Source organism: Camellia sinensis, chromosome 4 (genome assembly GCF_055761805.1).
Source record: "Camellia sinensis isolate YWXY chromosome 4, ASM5576180v1, whole genome shotgun sequence".
In the NCBI taxonomy this organism is placed as follows: domain Eukaryota; kingdom Viridiplantae; phylum Streptophyta; class Magnoliopsida; order Ericales; family Theaceae; genus Camellia; species Camellia sinensis.
In genome coordinates, this window is record NC_138964.1 from 116,604,867 (window position 1) to 116,623,837 (window position 18,971).

The 18,971-nt window shown below is 36.9% G+C and overlaps 2 protein-coding genes across 8 annotated transcripts; one reads left to right on the plus strand and one right to left on the minus strand.

The window, feature by feature from the left end:
- Positions 1 to 299: 299 nt before the first annotated feature.
- LOC114307801 (uncharacterized) lies at positions 300 to 16,341 on the minus strand. 7 transcript variants are annotated; one of them, XM_082866031.1, is made up of 5 exons: positions 16,017 to 16,341; positions 15,716 to 15,931; positions 6,676 to 6,753; positions 6,375 to 6,512; positions 300 to 1,170 (listed from the first exon to the last, which is right to left on the minus strand). In XM_082866031.1, exon 5 carries the CDS (start codon positions 1,166 to 1,168, stop codon positions 458 to 460), a length of 711 nt encoding a protein of 236 aa, XP_082722157.1. In that variant the 5' UTR covers positions 1,169 to 1,170; positions 6,375 to 6,512; positions 6,676 to 6,753; positions 15,716 to 15,931; positions 16,017 to 16,341; the 3' UTR covers positions 300 to 457. The 7 variants fall into 7 exon arrangements, with proteins under 7 accessions (XP_082722157.1, XP_028109010.2, XP_028109007.2 ...); XM_028253209.2 differs by having other exon boundaries at positions 6,375 to 6,526; XM_028253206.2 differs by lacking the exon at positions 6,375 to 6,512.
- On the plus strand, positions 11,943 to 12,685 carry LOC145823995 (uncharacterized). The gene is made up of 2 exons (XM_082923579.1): positions 11,943 to 12,191; positions 12,233 to 12,685. The coding sequence occupies exons 1-2, from the start codon at positions 11,943 to 11,945 to the stop codon at positions 12,683 to 12,685; spliced, it is 702 nt and encodes a 233-aa protein (XP_082779705.1).
- Positions 16,342 to 18,971: the final 2,630 nt, after the last annotated feature.

Sequence of the window (18,971 nt, forward strand, 5' to 3'; positions counted from 1 at the left end):
ATATGGCTATTTAATTAAACATATCTCACAAAATGATGCCATGAAACAAAGGTCCTCACCAGCAAATAAGTTTTGTAATGATCTCAAATTAACAATATAGTCTCACCTAGTGTAGCATCAAATATTCTTGCAAGACCCCTAACCTATTTGCAAAACATATAATTTTATCTTTTACCACACTATGAAGCAGAATATCTATCCATGTCTCAGATTCCCAGATGCCTTCAGTTGAAAACTTCAATCAACCACATTACTTCCAGCAAAATGGTTAGTTTTTAAAAAACATAAGTAACAATAAATTTTCAACTGACATATACAAATATAATATATAGCAAAGTCTGTAATGATACGCATAACAACAAAACAAGATTCATAAACTATATTAGGAAAGCATAAACTTCTCCGAGTACCAGAAATTTGAATCCATTCACATCATCCAAACAAAATCATTTAAAATTCAAAAATCCAACCATTTCTTGTAGTATTCACAGGTCTTAGGAGAAATAATGCCATCAGGTGTGCACTGACTTATCCGAAGACAAACCCCGCATGGAATTGAAGCCATGGCCCCAATTTTTGGTCCCTGTCCGAGGCCCATTCCAGTTGAAGATCTATAACAAGCAGTGCCAATTGGAATGGAATGATATTCTCCTAGTCCAGTGCTCTTCACCTCAAAAATCTCGTTATCTAAAACCATAGACTTCAATATCTCTTCAATTTGGTGAGTTTTGCACTCAATTGTGGTGATTTTATTCCTCTTGATAAAATCAGAAATTCCCTCTGCTGTAACTACCTTCAGCTTCCGTATGATTTTTGAGCATGAGTCTTTAAGAACGGCAATGAATTCTTGATCGAGTTTACCCTCCACATACCATGCACCGCCAGTGAGTTCCTTCGACGGTTCAAACTCTGCTGCCATAAAATGTTTCCTCCCCTTGCTTTTTATGTTAACAACCTCTTTTATAAGTGCCTTGCCTTGGAGTGTCTTGAGGGCTTTGTTAACCACAGGTTCTGGGAGATTTGTCTCTCGTTTCATGTCTCCTTTCCAGATTCCCATATCTCCTTTGCTTTTTATCAGATTTAATAGTACACTCTCAGGTGACTGAGCGTGTGTATTTGGTTCTGGTCGTTTCCGCTTAAGGGATGGAGACTCCTGTGATCGGTTCATTTCTATTGAAAGAAAATAGAATTAGATGGCAAAATATGGTTAAACTACATTGAAATGCTATATGAAATTAATAAAGAACTTAACCATCTTGCGGTGCGATACTTCCAATTTTTAGAACTTTGAATGGAATGTTATAATACTGGGGAAGAAAGAGAACAGGTGACAGATATTCTATCATTAATTTAAACTACATCTGAACACAATCAGAAACATATTTCTTTCATTAAAATCAAAACTACATCTTGAGGTAACAAGATCAAGTAATATATTAATGAATTTATCAACAAAAAAAAGAGTAATATATTAATGAATGGAAATTCTGTAGTATATCAGATCATCAATTATATGATCTCACTCTTAGCTCTACTATTACATAATGTCTTGATCAACGGATCTCTCATGTAACTTCCTAATAGCCCCATAGGTAGAGCAAGAGCTCATTGGTTAGAATTCCAAATAAATTGGCATGAAAGCAGCAAAAAATTGTGTTTTACAAACTCACTATGAAATCAACCAACACCAAAAATGTTTCATACTGTTAGAATTTACCACTCACCTACTACCTCCACTATCTTTCTCCACACCTACCACCTCCACTATCACACACTCCACTACCATCCACCTCCACTATCACACACTCCACTACCATCTTCTCCTCTATATATAGGAATTGTAATATACAGAATATGAACAATCTTGTAATACAATCTTGTATAACATCAATCAAATATCAATCAATAATACAATTCTCTATTTCTCTTTATAGATTAAATTTTCTACATGGTATCAGAGCAAGGTTGAGAAGCTAGTAATTCTGCTTCACAGGCGGGCGGCAGCCTCGCCTTGGCCGCCCGCCGGACCTCTACACATACCTTCCATCCGCTGCCACAAATCCCATAACTGAGCCATCGATCACCAAGGCCCACGGCTCTCTCCCTCAACCAAATCTCTCTCTCTCTCTGTGTATGGAATAACGCTCATCCGAAAATCTCTGTCGTTTCAATCGTTGCTATATTGCGCCGATGGAAAATTACTCATACGCTTCCTCTTACCCTGACTCCGGCGACGCCTCTCCTCCGTCGCGTGACATCGATTTCGACACCACGCAGCCGTGGGAAGACCAACCGCCACCTGCGGCAGGCACCTACATAGCCAAGTTCATGTGCAGTTTCGGGGGCAAAATCCACCCTAGACCTCACGACAACCAGTTATCTTACATCGGCGGCGACACCAAGATCTTGGCCGTCGATTGCAACATCGCCGTCGATTGCAACATCAAATTCTCTGGCCTCATCGCCAACCTCTCCGCCTCCATCTGCAACGGCGAAGACTTAGGCCCCTTCGTCCGCAAAGCCTTCGCCTCCGGCGAGCCCGAGACTCTCCTCCACCATCGCCGCCTTGTCTACGACGCAGATGTCTCCAAGCAGATCCAGCAGATGGTCAGATTCATCCGCCAAGAAGCCGCAGCAACAGCTAACGAGATCTCCGTCTCCGCAGCAGAAGAATTTAACATCGCGAAGTTTCAACTCCATGAAAGATGCAGCAGCAACGGAGCTCCTAAATGTGAGCCATGACCACCATAACCTTTTTCGAATATCTCTCACTCACTTTCTTTTTTTTTTTAATCAACCCACCAACCCTTACTTTAAAACCACACTTTATTTTTTTATTATAAACCACACTTTTTGCAAAGCCCACGACACAACTTTGCACATGCCCTTTCTGATAGCATTACTTTTCTTTATTTTTTATTTTTTAATTCCATCCACTCCCTCTCTCTCTCCTTCCTTTTTCTATCCACTAAACCCACTTTTATCATTTCTCTGATTCCATTACAAGCAACCCACGTGATTCTCTTTTTATTATTTCTTTCTTTTTTTATTTTTCTTTCACTGTATTTTTCATTTTTTTTTTTCATTATTATTTCTTTGCCAAAAAAAAAAAAAAAAAAAAAAAAAAAAGAAAAAGAGGCAGAAGACCAACTGCACACCAACTTATTTTATTCATGTCGGGGCTCACCCCGATCATCATTTTACACCACTTCACAAAAAAAAAAAAAACAAAAAAAAAAAAAAAAAAAAAAACAAAAAAAAAAAAACCAACACAAATTGGAACAGTGGGATTTTTCGTCTCTACTCTGCCGCCGGTCTCTTCTTCTTGCCTCCGTCCTGCGCGGCCCTTGACGGTGTTGCCTCCGTGCTTCCTAGACCACCAAGCAAGTTGCCTCCTCCCTGCTCCTCCACTGCAGCATATGGCGGCCCTCCAAATCGGAACATCACGGTGGCCTTCCGCTTCAGCTCCTTGTTTTCTGCCCTTAGCACGCTTATCTCTGCTCGCGCATCCTTATACATGCGTTGGAGTAGAGCCAGCTGGGAGTTTAAATGCTGCACCTCATTTGTCCTACTCTGCAGCCGGTTCGACAAATTTGTGACCGCCGTCATAGTTTCCACGCATGACTTCAGAGTATACTGATTAGCCTCAATATCAGTTTGCATCGCCATTTTTTGCTCCACCGACCGCATCGGAAAGTTCAATGGAGCAAAACCAGAGGTGTTTGGTTGCGGTTCACTGGCCAGCGCACCCGTTATTTCTCTTGTGGGCTCGTTCAGTTCTGGAAAGAGCGTGAGCAGGTTCTGGGTAACTGGACGGGAAGAAGAGGCCATGTTTTTGAGTTGCTAAGTGTTTCAGAGAAGGGTTGGTTTCCGGGTGTTTCAAGATTTGCAGAGACAAGCTCTCCGAGCGTTCAGAGGTTTCAGACTCGTATGCACAGCCTTCGCCTCAACCTTGTTTTTAAATAGCCAGGGCCAGCCACGCGCATCGCGCGCCTCTTGCCACTAGCCGACAAACGGGCACGCAAGCCAAGGCGCCCACGTGCCTCGCCATCATGTCCGGCACACCTTTTGATGAATTGGGCACGCCTTTTGATGGCACGCCTTTTTATAGATTGGGCACGCCTTTTGATGGCACGCCTTTTTACAAAATTGAGCGCACCTTTTGAGGATGCGATTTTTTAATGGGTCCGACAAGACTCTGTAAACTGTCCCGACATTGATTCCGGTTAGCTCCTTTATGGGTCCGACAAGACTCTGTAAACTGTCCCGACATTGATTCCGGTTAGCTCCTTTATGGGTCCGACAAGACTCTGTAAACTGTCCCGACATAGATTCCGGTTAGTTTCTACAAGGGTCCGACAAGACTCTGTAAACTGTCCCGACATTGATTCCGGTTAGTTTCTATAAGGGTCCAGCAAGACTCCGTAAACTGTCACAACAACTGTCCCAACATTGTCTGCTACAACGGTCCGACATGACCCCATAAACTGTCTTCTACAACGGTCCGACATGACCCCATAAACTGTCTTCTATAAACGGTCCGACATGACCCCATAAACTGTCTTCTACAACGGTCCGACATGACCCCATAAACTGTCTTCTACATCGGTCTGACACAACCATCCAGTGTCCTCTACAACATTATGGCACCACCTTTCAGTGTCTTCACCAACGGTCTGACACGACCATACAGTGTCTCCTATCTTTTTTTTTATTTTTATGTATTTTCTTGTTTTGTTCCTCTCTTCAAACTCAAGTTGGTTAGTTTCTATCCTCCTTGAGTTTGCGGGGGGCTGTTAGAATTTACCACTCACCTACTACCTCCACTATCTTTCTCCACACCTACCACCTCCACTATCACACACTCCACTACCATCCACCTCCACTATCACACACTCCACTACCATCTTCTCCTCTATATATAGGAATTGTAATATACAGAATATGAACAATCTTGTAATACAATCTTGTATAACATCAATCAAATATCAATCAATAATACAATTCTCTATTTCTCTTTATAGATTAAATTAAATTTTCTACACATACTCTAGTTCATCTCCAAATTGACATAAATAAAATGTAAAAGAAAAAAGAAAAAGCAACAATATATAGTGGAAAAAATTTAAATAAGGACGACAAGAACAAACATTAAAATAATAAACAACAATGCTTTATTTGGATGACTTGAATCTGTGGCAATGGGGGGCAAAATCAAAAAGGAACTGTAACCCTGTAAGTTGTAACTCCAATGTCTTAGTAAAACTTTCCCCAACTGTGGCTGAAGCCAACAGCCAACAGGTGATCCCTAAAGAAAGAAAACCCTATATTGCTGGAGGTAAAAATTACGGAAAGTTATCCCCCAAACAAAAAAAAAAAAAAAAAAAAAAAAACCCCCAAACTATAACCTTTGAAACAAAATAAAACTTGGGTTTTTCGATTTTTGTCAATTTAAACCCTAATCTTTTGATTTGTTTTCAATATAAGCCATTCGCCTATTTTTGTCGAGTAAAACCAATGCATAAATGGTATTTTAGTCATTAAACTCAATATAAGTATACATAAAATGTCTAAAATACCTTTTCCGTTGAGTTTAATAACTAGAATATTATTTTTTTTCCCTTCAATTTAACTACACAAAGATAGGCAGATAGTTTATAATGAAAAAAAATCAAAATATTATGATTTAATTTGACAAGATTAAAAGGGTAAATTACACTTTGACCCCCTAAAGTAACTATTTTCTCAATTTAGTCGTTGAACTTTAGACCTTATATCATTTCAGTCCCTAAACTCACCTCCGTTATTGAGTTTGGACGAAAAGAGCCACCTGTCACGAACATACCCATGTCTGTATGTATCCAATCTAGATCCAAGGGCATAATTGAAATTAGCCAAAAAACATGTGATTATCACGTGATTTTGTCAATTGCATAACCCAATTTTGAGTTAGTTCTGCCGGAGAACCAAATCGTGAAAGAGGAAGAGAATCTAGAATCATAGACATAGTAGAAGAACTTGGACGACTAAGACCCATTTTTTGGGTTTGTGAAGATGAACTTATCTCAAAGAATAAGAGACACCGCTCCATATTATAGTAAGACTGGCTTTAGTTCTATTATTGATTTGTTGATAAGTTTAAGATTAAAGTGACAAGGGTTTTGATTTGTTTAATATTTTGGTTAAGGTTATTGATTTGTTTAAGATTGTGTGTTGCGACTTTGATTTGATCAATATTTTGGATATTGATTTTAATGATTAGTTTAACATTGTGGTTATGGTTTTGATTTTGTTAATAGGGGTTGTGTCTTAGTAGCAGGAATCACACAAACAAGTGACGTTTCTTTCTAAGAAACAGCGAGGAAAAGAAAAACCTGATTTGGTCTTGCAATTAGGGCTACGAAAGTGGAGCTTCTTCCATATATTTGCTTCACAGGCTCTTTGATCTTCATCTTCTTCGATTGTTGAAAGCAAAATCGCCTCCCCCTCTCTCTCTCTCTTTCAATCGTTGCCTATGTTACATGGACTGTTCAAAATTTCGGAGGTACCCGTGTCGACACGACACGACACGGGTACGAGTGCAGGATATGACTAGGATATGGCTATATACAAACGGATACAGCTATGTTCTGCCCTAAATACAGAAGAAATGAAAGAGGAGAGAGCAAGGAGAACCTGGTCGTTGACTTCCACCGACTTCAATCTCGTTTTCTTCGATCACTTCGATTCGCTTGCTCTGGCTCTCGCTCTCTCCTTTTTAACATATAATAAATAAATTATATAATTTGTTATATAATAATAAATCTAATTAAACCATACATAATAAAAAATAAAAAAATCAAATAAAATCTGTAACGCCCTCAAAATAATACATATAAACCCACATTCAAGACATCCATAAACTTAAGAGAATAAAGCATAATTCTATTTATCAGAGTATTCTTACAAAAGATATTACATGTTGACAACAAAAGTAAATGCCCTCTAAGCTTACAACTTTTCAAGTCAACACTTGGTTACAAAAAGAGAGTATTAACTCTAATACATATTAAGCCCTTGACCTGAATTTACATGTAATATCAAAAGAACAACAAAAAGGTCTATCAGCCTCAAGCCTCACAACGTCATTGAAGGTGGCATATCACCTGAACCTGAAAATGATGTCCCACGTAGGGTGAGCCAAAACCCAGTAGAGATGTACTAAACCAAGTATTAGAGATAACTAAAACAAGAGCATTTGATAGATGGTTAATACTTATAAACCAAATTATATCACAATACAGTTTCATGACTTTCATGTCCATGTTACATTCCACTTTCTTCTACTTATCCAAATCATTTCATAATCATAAACATGGCTCAAAACCTGACCAACAATTAATGGGAATACATTCCCTATTAAAACATTTCCTTTATTCACAATTCACATGAGTCTACAACTCACATTAAAAACACTTCCAATATTTCAATTTAATACACACATTTGCTATATTAACACTTCAAGTGATACACATATTTGTTGTATCCATGAAGTTCATCCCCTATCTCCTCTCAAACCATGAAGTACATCCCCTATCTTCTCCCAAACAATATGCATATACAATGTATTTAACACTTGTCATACACAATAATCAATCAATACACATATTTGCTGTATTAATTCAACTGTCATATTCAATGACATATTCAATGTGATTAGTTTCAGTTTTCCCTAATCAACATACAATGTCTACAGCAATCAAGACTATTCTCCACCGATAGCCCAAAGCAGTTATTTCTAAACAGATAATAAATGCAACAAACAGATATAATATCCACATTCTCATAGGTGAGTGATTAACTAATCCAACTACATCATTTAATCCCATAATTTCTCAATTTCATTATCCTCAATTCAATTTCATGTTTCCATAAATTAATTATTCATATTAATTAATCAACACAATTAGGGCATTTTTCTCTTTTTCTCAACTATTGACCCTAAGGCTCAATTTCTTTCATTTAACAACAATAGTACCATTTCCCAAGATTTCATATACAAATGGAGTTTTTGAAACACAAAACCCCTCTTTCAAATTTACACAACAAACCCTAACTTTTCCCAAAATTTTCCAACAACACCAACTAATCGAAATGACCAAAATTTATGTTAAAGCTCATAGAATAGAGTAGGAAATCCCTACCTCGAAATAGAGAGACCAAAGGAGAAGATGGTGAAAATCCAAAGTGCTCCAAATCCACAAATTTTCAGATTAAAACGTAGCCCACACAACCGTCTATCTTTCTTACAAAGAACTTAGCGTAGAAACACACTAAAAATAGATGAAATCCTAGAGAGAAGGTAGGTGTAGAGAGAGGAGCAGCCGGATCTAGGGTTTATACAAAAGAGGAGATGCAAAAGTGAAGTGTAATCCCGCTGCTGTCTATTGATATAACACAGGCTCGCTCGAGCGAAGGATTGGTCGCTCGAGCGACCAGACACAAAGAACCCTCGCTCGAGCCAACAATGCGAAGCTTTAGGTCTACAACCCAGAAGCACGCTCGAGCGACAGAATGCTCGCTCGAGCGAAGAAACCCAAAACATAGACCTCGCTCGCTCGAGCGAAGGAAATCTCGCTCGAGTGAAGAATTGCAACCTTCAGGTCCAGAACCAGACGCAGACGCAAGCTCGAGCGAAGGACTTCTCGCTCGAGCCACCAGATACAAAACTCAACTCTCGCTCGAGCGAAGGATCTATAACACAGAGCTCGCTCAAGCGACAAAAGGCTCGCTCGAGCGAAGGACCAAAATTCTGGGAAACAACCATTTGCTCCCAATCACACCCAACCTGTAACAATCCTGCCCAAAATATCCTATAACTCAAATACAAAGTATTGAAGGACGAAAACAAGATATAAACCACAAATGACATCCACGAACCAAGTCCGGATACAACAACCAAAGGAGGAAGAACTGGGTTCGCTATAAAATCTATAAAATAAATTGCCTATTTTTTATTTATTTTAACATAATTTGTTATATTTTTTTAATTTATTATGTATATAAGTCAATTAAAAAAAAATTATATAGATAAATTAAAAATATTATCAATAAAAATAAAACATAAGATAAAAAATAATAAATATATTTAAAAAATAACTATTTAACTCATCTTTATATAATAAATATATTTAAAAAATAACTATTTTAATGTATCTTCATACCCATGTCCAAATTTAGATCCATATCCACGTACTCTCAATTTTTAGTTTTGAAATGTCCAACCCCTAGATATGCACCTGCACTTGCACTTAATACCCACACCTGAGTCCGTGTAACGTAGATCGCTACTATAGTCCCTCCCTCCCTCTCTCTCTCTCCTTTTTCTTTGTTTGTAATAAGAAATTGAAAACACTTAAATTTATTAATCTTGCTTTATATTATATTATATATTATATATTATATATTATATATTATAAATTAATATCTTTTCATTTAAGTTGTGTTGTGCCTTAATACCATATTTATACCGAATGACTTTTCATTTAACCTTTCTCTTTTTATAATTAATGAAAATACATATAAATTTCACCTAACTAATTTATTATCTTGTATTGACCAACTCAAAAAAATAATATATACTTACATATTATATTATATTTCCATTACTTTTAAATTCCACCTAACTAACTAATTAATTTTTTTTTATATTTAAAAATGAATTTTTATTTGCTATTCATTTTTAAAAAATATTTTTCATGTTGTATTTAATTAATTAAATATTATAAAAAAAAATTAAAACTCATTTATAAATATATATATATGTCAATTAAAAATTTTAAAATTTTTTTATATAAATAAATTAAAAAAATTAAAAATAAAAATAATATATAAGTACTCCCAACCTACGACTCTTCTAAGTGGTCATGCTCCCACGCTCCCACTCCCGCTCCCGTTTCGTGCAAACTAAAGGTTGTGTACTATGTGCACCTTATTACACATTTTCGTGGTACATGTTACTTATTTTGTAGTAAATGTTATGTAAACTTTTTTAATAGAGTTACAATTCAAATATGAATTTATGTATTTGTTTTTGGGTATTTTAAGCATTTTTTTATCGAAACATTTTTGAAACACAAAATAGGTAACATTACCATAAAAATGCACAATATTACCAAAAAATACGTAAATTTATTTCTAAACCACAAATTGTCATAACTACCAAAAAATTACATAATATTTACTACAAAAAATACGTAACAAGGTATAAATGGTACACATCTTTGAAGGGTGTGTACCGAAGGAATTTCCTACTAAATAATTTACCATTGTGGATTAGGGTTTGACTTTGTTAAATTTTTTTATTATTATTATTTTTTAATACTTGGTTTTGATTTGTTTACAGGTGTGGTCCTTTTATTGTCATTGTCATTGGCATAGATGAGTTGCCTTGTGTGTTGTCTCATTTTTGTGTTCCTGCATGTTAAGAAAAAGTGTGTGGTCCCCCTTTTGTGTTTTTTACTTTGGTCCCTGTTTGTTTACATGTTGCAGGGCATGATTCAAAATATATTACAATTAAATTCTATCATGATGGATATTTTAGTGGAGTGGGAGAAAAAGTATATGTTGGGGGGTAAACAAGGTTATTGGGATTATTGTGATGGAGATAAGATGTCACTTTTGGAGTTAGATTCCATAATTAGGCAACTTGGTTATACTGATTATGTTGGCCTTTATTGGAAGAAAGAAGCTTGGCATGTCCTTAAAAGACCGGTTAGTTTTCTTATTCACTGATGATATGGTTAATGAAATGGTAAAATCCATTGAGAATAGACTGGTTGAGGTCTATGTAGTTAACCCAAACCTATTTCCTTTGCTTGAAAGTCAGACAGGCTCTTCTGGTGTGGGGGCAGAGTCTATTGAAGTGGTTGTAGACACTAGGGAAGAGCATAACATTGGCAATGACGAAGGGATTGACTATGGGTTTGGATTCAGATTCTGAAGACAGTTTGTATGAGGAGTTTGAAAACCGAGTACACACTAAGTGATGATGATGTGCTCTTTGATGCTAATGTGGACAAGGATGTTGAGTGGGGTGGCCTTGGTAATAGTATTTACAAAGACAATGGCAAGGAAAAAACTGCAGAACAACCTGTCAATGTGGACCATAATGTAGAACCTGACAGTGATGACTTTGACTCATCTGATGAAGATGGTGGGCCAAATAAGAGGCCCAAATTTCCTATATTTAGGTATAAATCTAGAACACAAGATCCTGAGTTTAACATTGGCATGCTCTTTGATTCACCAACACAGTTTAGAAGTGCTGTAAGACAACATGCTATCATACAGGGGAGGGATGTCAAGTTTGTGAAGAATGAAGGAACAAGAGTGAGAGCTAAATGGAACAGCAAAGGGTGCAACATGATGATTTATGCATCTCCTGTGATTAGTGAGAAAACATTCTAAATCAAATCTTACAATTCTATTCACCAATGTGTCTGGGAGGATATTCTCAAACAAGCATGTAACTTCTAGGTGGTTGTCTGGAATATACAAAGAGGAGTTACTAATTACTCCTAATTGGCTTGTGCTATCATTCATGGAAAGGATTATGAAAGATTTCAACTCTATTGCTCAAGCTTATAGTGCTAGGGATAAGGCACTTAAGGCTATAAGTGGAGATTATTCACATCAATTTGGGAGGCTTTGGGATTACGTTGAAGAAGTTAAGAGGAGCAACCTAGGTACAACCATCTTTGTGAAATTGAAACCATCAGTTCAAAGGGAAAGGGAAAGCGAAGAGGAAGAGGAAGAGGAAGAGGAAGAGGAAGGGGAAGGGGAAGGAGAAGGGGCAAGGGAAGAGGAAGACATGTTTCAGCAGATATATATATATATATAGATATGTATGTTTTGAAGCTTGTAAGATGGGCTTTGTTGAAGGATGTAGACCCTTAATAGGAATGGATGGTACTCATCTTAAAGGGACTCATGGTGGGCAGTTGCTTATAGCTGTTAGGATGGATGCCAATAACCAAATCTTTCCAATTGCTTTTGCTATGGTGGAGGTAGAGTGTACCAGTAGCTGGAAATGGTTCGTTGAGACTTTGATCCAAGACTTGGGAATTATTGATCAACAAAGGTGGACACTCATTACTGACAAACCGAAGGGGTATATTATTTACAATTTAAACTGCCTTAATGTATTTCTTGTATGTTACATGACTGATTGCATTGTCTTTATCTCATGCAGGGGTTGGATGTGACAATTTCTCAGTTGTTGCCTAATGTTGAACACAGACATTGTTTCAGACATTTGCATAATAACTTCAAGAATGCTGGTTTCAGAGGTAATGCTCTGAAAGATAAAATGTGGGAACTAGCTAGGGCTAGTTATTTGACTAGGTTCAAAGCTCTAAAGGAGGATCCGAAGAAGTTTGATGATGAGGCTTATAAATGGTTGGCTGGAAAGCCACCAATGTATTGGTCTAGGTCACACTTTACTACTTTAACAAAGTGTGACATATTGCTAAATAATTTATGTGAGTGCTTCAATTCAAAGATTGTGCATGCAATAGGTCAACCAATATTGATCATGTTGGAAAGGATTAGGGTGTATTTGATGGAGAGGATGAGTAAAAGAGAATTGGCTAAAAAGTGGTATGATGATATAGGTCCTAAATTTCACAAAATCATAGAAGGATAAGAATTAAGCTAACAAATATTTTCTTTAGCTGGAAATAGGATTTTCAAAGTTTAGGGAATGGCTGGGGATAAATTTGTTGTTGACTTGGATGCTAAGACTTGTTTCACGCAGGAGATGGGATTTAACAGGTATCCCATGTCCACATGCAATCTGTGTCATGTGGTGTTGCTATGAGGAACCCCGAAAAGTATGTCCATGACTGCCATAGAAAGGATGCCTATTTGAGGGCATATAACCATATAACTTATCCAATGAATGGACAAGAGTTGTGGGTGAAAACAGGGAATAAACCAATACTGCCTCCCGTATACTCTAAGATGCCTGGAAGGCCAAGGAAGATGAGGATAAGGGAACCAGATGAGCTGCCTAAGAGTTCCACCAAGCTAAGGAAGTATCAAACTTCAGTGAAATGTAGACAATGTGGGGAAGTTGGGCACAACATGAGAACTTGTAAGGGCGAGTTGCAACAAGGGAAGGTAGCACAAAGGTACTTAATTGTTTCAATTCAATTTATGTACTTATTGTTTCAATTCAATTCAATTTACATCTGCAAATTATGTATTTTACATAATCAGCAAACCAACAACCAACAATGGAAAAGGGGAAAGGCCACACAGCAGCAGTACCAACAGAGCCAACACAGCTCTGTCACTACCCAGCCACCATCACCACAGCTCAGAACACCAGCAACTAAACGTGTAAAGGGTCCAATTGCAGCATCAAATGCCAGGCCAATAGCTCAAGGTGTAAAGGGTCCAAATGCAACAGGTGTTAGGGGTCCAGTTGCAGCAGGTTTTAGAGGTCCAACTCAAAGGTGTTAGGTCATCAGTTGCATCAGCTTTTAGAGGTCCAGCTCAAGGTGTTAGGAGTCTAGTTGCAGCAGGTTTTAGAGGTCCAACTCATGGTGTTAGGCCACCAGTTGCTCAAGGTGTTAAGGCTCCAGCTCAAGGAGTTAAGCCACCATCTGTTACAACATGTGCCAGTGCTCCAGCTTGTGCTATAGGTCCATCACCTAGGCCACTTTTCATGCCTCCTCGATCAACACAAGGTGTTGGAAGACTTTACATTGTCAATGGTCAATGCCACTGGAGTGGAGGTGGTCAGCAGTAGTGAATTGTCTCTTCTCCTTTTTTAGGACTTGCTTAATGACTTGTTCAAACCTACTGAACTTATTTTTGTTAAAATGCAGTTTTTGTACTATTTGTTGCACTTGTTTTTAATCAATATTGCTCAGCTTGACTTGTTTTTTGTGTTTGCAAGTCAGGAAACAGTAGGTTTGCGGAAGGTAGGTATTTCATTATTAATTTCAAATATATCAAATACATGGACATCACTTTAGCTCTAACATTTCATCCCTAGAATCAGTTTTGTCTCCATGTCCATTGCTAAATAACAGAACAAAAACCAAAGAACAAACAAATGTTATTCTAGGTTGGAATATGTCCAAGATGTTATTCTAGCAATTTTCCTCTTTACAATTTAAAGGCCCAAAGTGATAAACTTATATTCCACTATGCCAAACTACCTTCCTCAATAACGGAGGTGATCAATTGGGCTGAAATGATAAACGGTCTAAAGTTTAAGGACTAAAATTGAGAAAGCAATTACTTTAGGGACCAAAGTGAGAATGACCCAATACTTCAGGGGGTCAAAGACTAATTTACCCAAATTAAAAACCCAAGTTTACTTTTATTTTATTTTTTTGGGGGGTAATTTTCCCTAAAAATTACTAGTTTCAGTGACGCAAGGTGCTAATTTCAGGGAAAATAAATATTTGATTATTTATCATGTGAATACACTGGATAGCAAAACCAATAATTCAATAACAATGGAGTCTAATAAATGAGCAACATAACAACATTCAATTTCAATATTTTAATACACACAATCTGCTTTCCTTCCTTCCCTCTTTCCCTTACTCCCTTCCTCATCCTTACCTAGCAACAACTCCCCCAAATAGAAAAAACTTTTTTTTTAAAAAAAAATTCACCCAAAAAAAAAAAAATAAAAAGACTAAAAACAACAATCAAGCAATTTCAAACAGATTTCAAGCAATATCAAACAAATTTCAAGCAATCTCAACTAATCTCAAGCAATTTAATGCAAATTTGAAGCATTTCTCCATCATTAGAAAGACAATTTCAGAAAAATAAATACCTAGATTTCAAGATGTGTGATGGATTTCAGACGATTTCAGCAATCTCAAGCTTCGTCTTGTTCATGTGCTAGCTTCGTCTTAGGGTTTGTGTGTGGGGTTTCGGACCTATGTCGAACCAGTATCATACTCTAGGGTGGTCTAGTGAGAGCAAATCATCAAGCAAGAATGGGCCGGCCAGTCACCAGCGAATCGACGTCGCAAGACGTGGTCGACTTCGATTCAGTCATGTGGTGAATCTATGGAATCCAGACTCCCTTGCAAATACCATGCTAGGGTTTTCCGCTTCATTTGCTTCGCCTGAGAGAGAGAGAGCATAACTGGGTGGCCATCGGTCCCTCCAACTAGGGATGGCAATGGGGGGCAATGGGGCGGATATTAATTCCCCATCCCCCATTCCCCTATTATAATTTTTCTCCATTCTCGATTTCCCATGCCCCATCCCCATGGGGACTATCCTCTCCATCCCCTAATGGGTTTAGGTTTTCCCCAACCCAACTTGACCTTTTTTGTTTTTTTTCAAGGTTCACCGCGAAAGCCAAATCCACATTCACTTTTATTTTTTATTTTTTTGGTTCAACAAGACAATCAAATACATATTAATTAATTAATTAAAAAACTTATTCTAAAGTAATCAAATTTATAATCTTAAAGACAATCAAACAAGTTTTTAGTAACCTAAAAAAAAAAAAAAAAAAAAAATGGTAGTATGGACCACCAAAAACTGCCAATCAAGAAACTTGTATCCAATTACTTCAAGTTTTGTCCCACACAGTAACATCAATCAAATTAAAATATTAAAAATAAAAAAAAAGTTCGATTCAAACAAGACATGTAAATTCAAAGCATTACCAACATAGCCAAAGCAGACTCACCCGTCTTTGGTGAAATTTCAGATGGGTTGGGAGATTTAACCAATCTCGATCAGATTACACTCTCCAGAGACAATTTTAGCGGCGAAGCTTCTCGATCTTAGCCAAAATGGGTTCGAAGGAAAAGTCCCGGAATCAATCGGAGGATCAACAGAGCTTTTGAAGATCGACCTCAGCTCAAATCAATTTTCCGGGAAAATCCCAGGAAGCTTGAAGAATCTAAGGAATTTGGAGTTTCTAGACATGGGTTATAATCGGTTTTGCACAAGAGAAAGAGAAACGAGAGAATGAGAGAGAGAACTACCGTGGCAAGCGCCGCCGCTAGATCATCGCCGTCACAAATCCGGGAAAATTATTGGCTACACAACAGGCCTTTTTGCACCGTAAATTTCCACCGATTGATATGGTAGTAAGCTGATGTAGCTTGCTAGTTGGAACTTGGAATAGATAACCATGAAAATAGTCAAAAACTAGAAGTTTAAAGAAAATCACAGAGAATATATATTCGGTTCTGGAGTGACAGAATGAGAGAGAGTGAGAATGGAAAACCTAGCTGTGGAGAGGGATATGGGGGGATGGGCGGGTAATCCTTTCCGACCCATTTTTGATGGAGATTTAAACAATGGGGGGGGTGTTTGGGGTTTTAGTTTTTTTTTGGTTAAAATAATATTAAAAAAATAAAATAGATTAAAATAGTTAATAAGATAAAATGTCATATTAAATTTATAATTATTTTATTTTTTTTCTTATAAATATCACATCTAATTATAAAAAAATATAACTATCTTTTCAAATACAAAAATTTTAGCCTCCTAAAATAGTCAGAAATTAAAATAGCCTACTAAAATAGTAATTTCCCAAACACCTACAATATCACCTATTCAATCTAACGAGTAGAAAAAATGAAGAATTACACTAACAGTCCCTATAGTTTGAGACTCGTGTCACTTTGGTTCTTAACTTTTCAATTGTGACATGTTTGACCCTTAATTTTGAATCTTATTTCAAATAAAGACAATTGAAGATACTATTACTTAATTTCAAGGGTAAAATTGTCAATTTTATAAAATATAAACTAATTTGACAAAAACAAATGTCAAAAAGATATTTTTTAATTTTTAAAAATTATTTTCATCCACTAATGATAAAATTATGTAAAATTGATAAATCTTTTAGACATTTATTTTTTTTTACCAAATTAATTTTTATTATGTGTTTAGATGATAATCATATAATGGGCGGTTGTTAGAATTTTAATGTGTAATCGATATATTTAATATATGAAATGTTTTAAGTTTTGGATTTTTTGATTTAATAGATTAGTTTAATAATAATATCAAAATTGTCGTCATATTTGACTTTTGAAAAAATATAAACTAATTTAATGAAAATAAAAATAACCTACCCATGACATGATTATCATCCAAATACATAATAAAAATTAATTTTAGTAAATAAATAAATGTCTAAAAGATTTATTAATTTTATATAATTTTATCTTTAGTGGGTATAAATAAATTTTAAAAATTTAAAAATATTTTTTTAACATTTATTTTTGACAAATTAGTTTATATTTTATCAAATTGACGATTTTACCCTTGAAATTAAACAATGATATCTTCAATTATCCTTATTTGGAACAAAGTTCAAAATTCAAGGTCAAATGTATCACAAATGAAAAGTCAGGGACCAAAGTGACACAAGCCTTAAACTATAGAGACCGTTAATATAATTCGCTCTAGAAAAAATGAAGAAACTTTTCATATTTGGTTGGGTCTCCATAGTATTCACTAAATGAGTTATCCATTGTCATCCTTACCTCCAACTCGACGTGATAATTTTTTAAGATTTGAAATTTTTTATTTTGTTTATAAAATTGGATTGGGCTAATGTTTCAACTAAACTTAGCATAGGGAATTCTAGCTCAGCTCAATTCAATTTGATCAGTTACAAAATATTAATTATAATTTTATATTATTTTTGTACGGGGAGGAAATAATTCTCCTCGTATAATCCTGTTGACCAAGTCCACGCTCCTCCGTACGACGTCGCTTTATTACCTGAAAACACAAACGTGAGCTAGCCGGCGGGTGTGTGCCGGAAACCTCTCCGATGCCTAAGTCAGTAAGCTTGACAAATAGACAAAGTTTTACGCTCTCAAAAAGAATTATGTTCAATTACCTCCTCCAAGGTGATGTTTGTGGGCTTTTATAAGTTTCCTGTGGCACAATCCTGGTAGGACTTGTATTTCTCCCTACAGAGTCCTCCTAGGATTCATATTCCAAAGGATAAGCATTATCCTTTTGCACCCTCCCCCACTGCTTAAACTAAGTGGGATGGTTTACTCCATGGCCGAACTTCCATGTGACCGAAGTAAAACTGGCTATGCCGAGCCACGAAGTAGGTCGCGCTAACGATAGTTCGGTTCTTCTTTATGCTACACCATATCTCGGTTCTCTCATACACGAACTGTGGTGTGTTTGGTCCGATCTACTGAGTAGCTACATTCCGACCGACCTACCCTGAATTCATCATGACCGGACTACCTTTCTTGGGACCGTACTAACTCAAGTTGTCCAAACCGAAGCAGCTTTACGATTCCATAGCCGAAGTAACTTCATCTCTTTTGACCGTAGTAAGTCAACATCTCGGAATAAATCTATCGTTCTTGAACCGGAGTAACTTTAACAGCTTGGGCCGGAGTATCTTTTATCTCTCTTGGGCCGGAATAACCTTGCGGCCTTTTCACCAAGTCCTTGGTGCTTTGGGCCACAAAGCCCACCACATAGCTCGGCCCAATTTTTACCAAAAATTACCCTCTCAATTGCCCCTTAATTCCATCTGCATTGCATGATTGGGATTACCAGTCCACCAGCCGAGCTGGCGCCTGTTTTAAGCTTTTCCAGCCGAACTAAAAATACTTTAGCCTCTCCAGCCATGCTAAAAACTCTCGAACTTTTAAGCCGAGCTAAATTTTACTTCGGGCTCCGTTTTGTCTGGTAAAAAACGTCTCTTCAATCATAGCGTCTGTAACGCTTCCCATTCCCGTGACACGTGGCAGGCTCTAATAAGCCGTGGCCAACTGTTACGCCGCCCTGCAGAAATTTTGTACAATTCCCACCTCTTTTTGCCGCCTTTTTCTCCCCCTCTCTCTAACAAAACAACCTTTCTTTTTCTTGAATCACTTCACCTTTCATTCTTCACTTTCTCTTCTCCTCTGTTTCCTGAGCTTTTGAGCTTTGAGCTTGCTGTGTTCGTG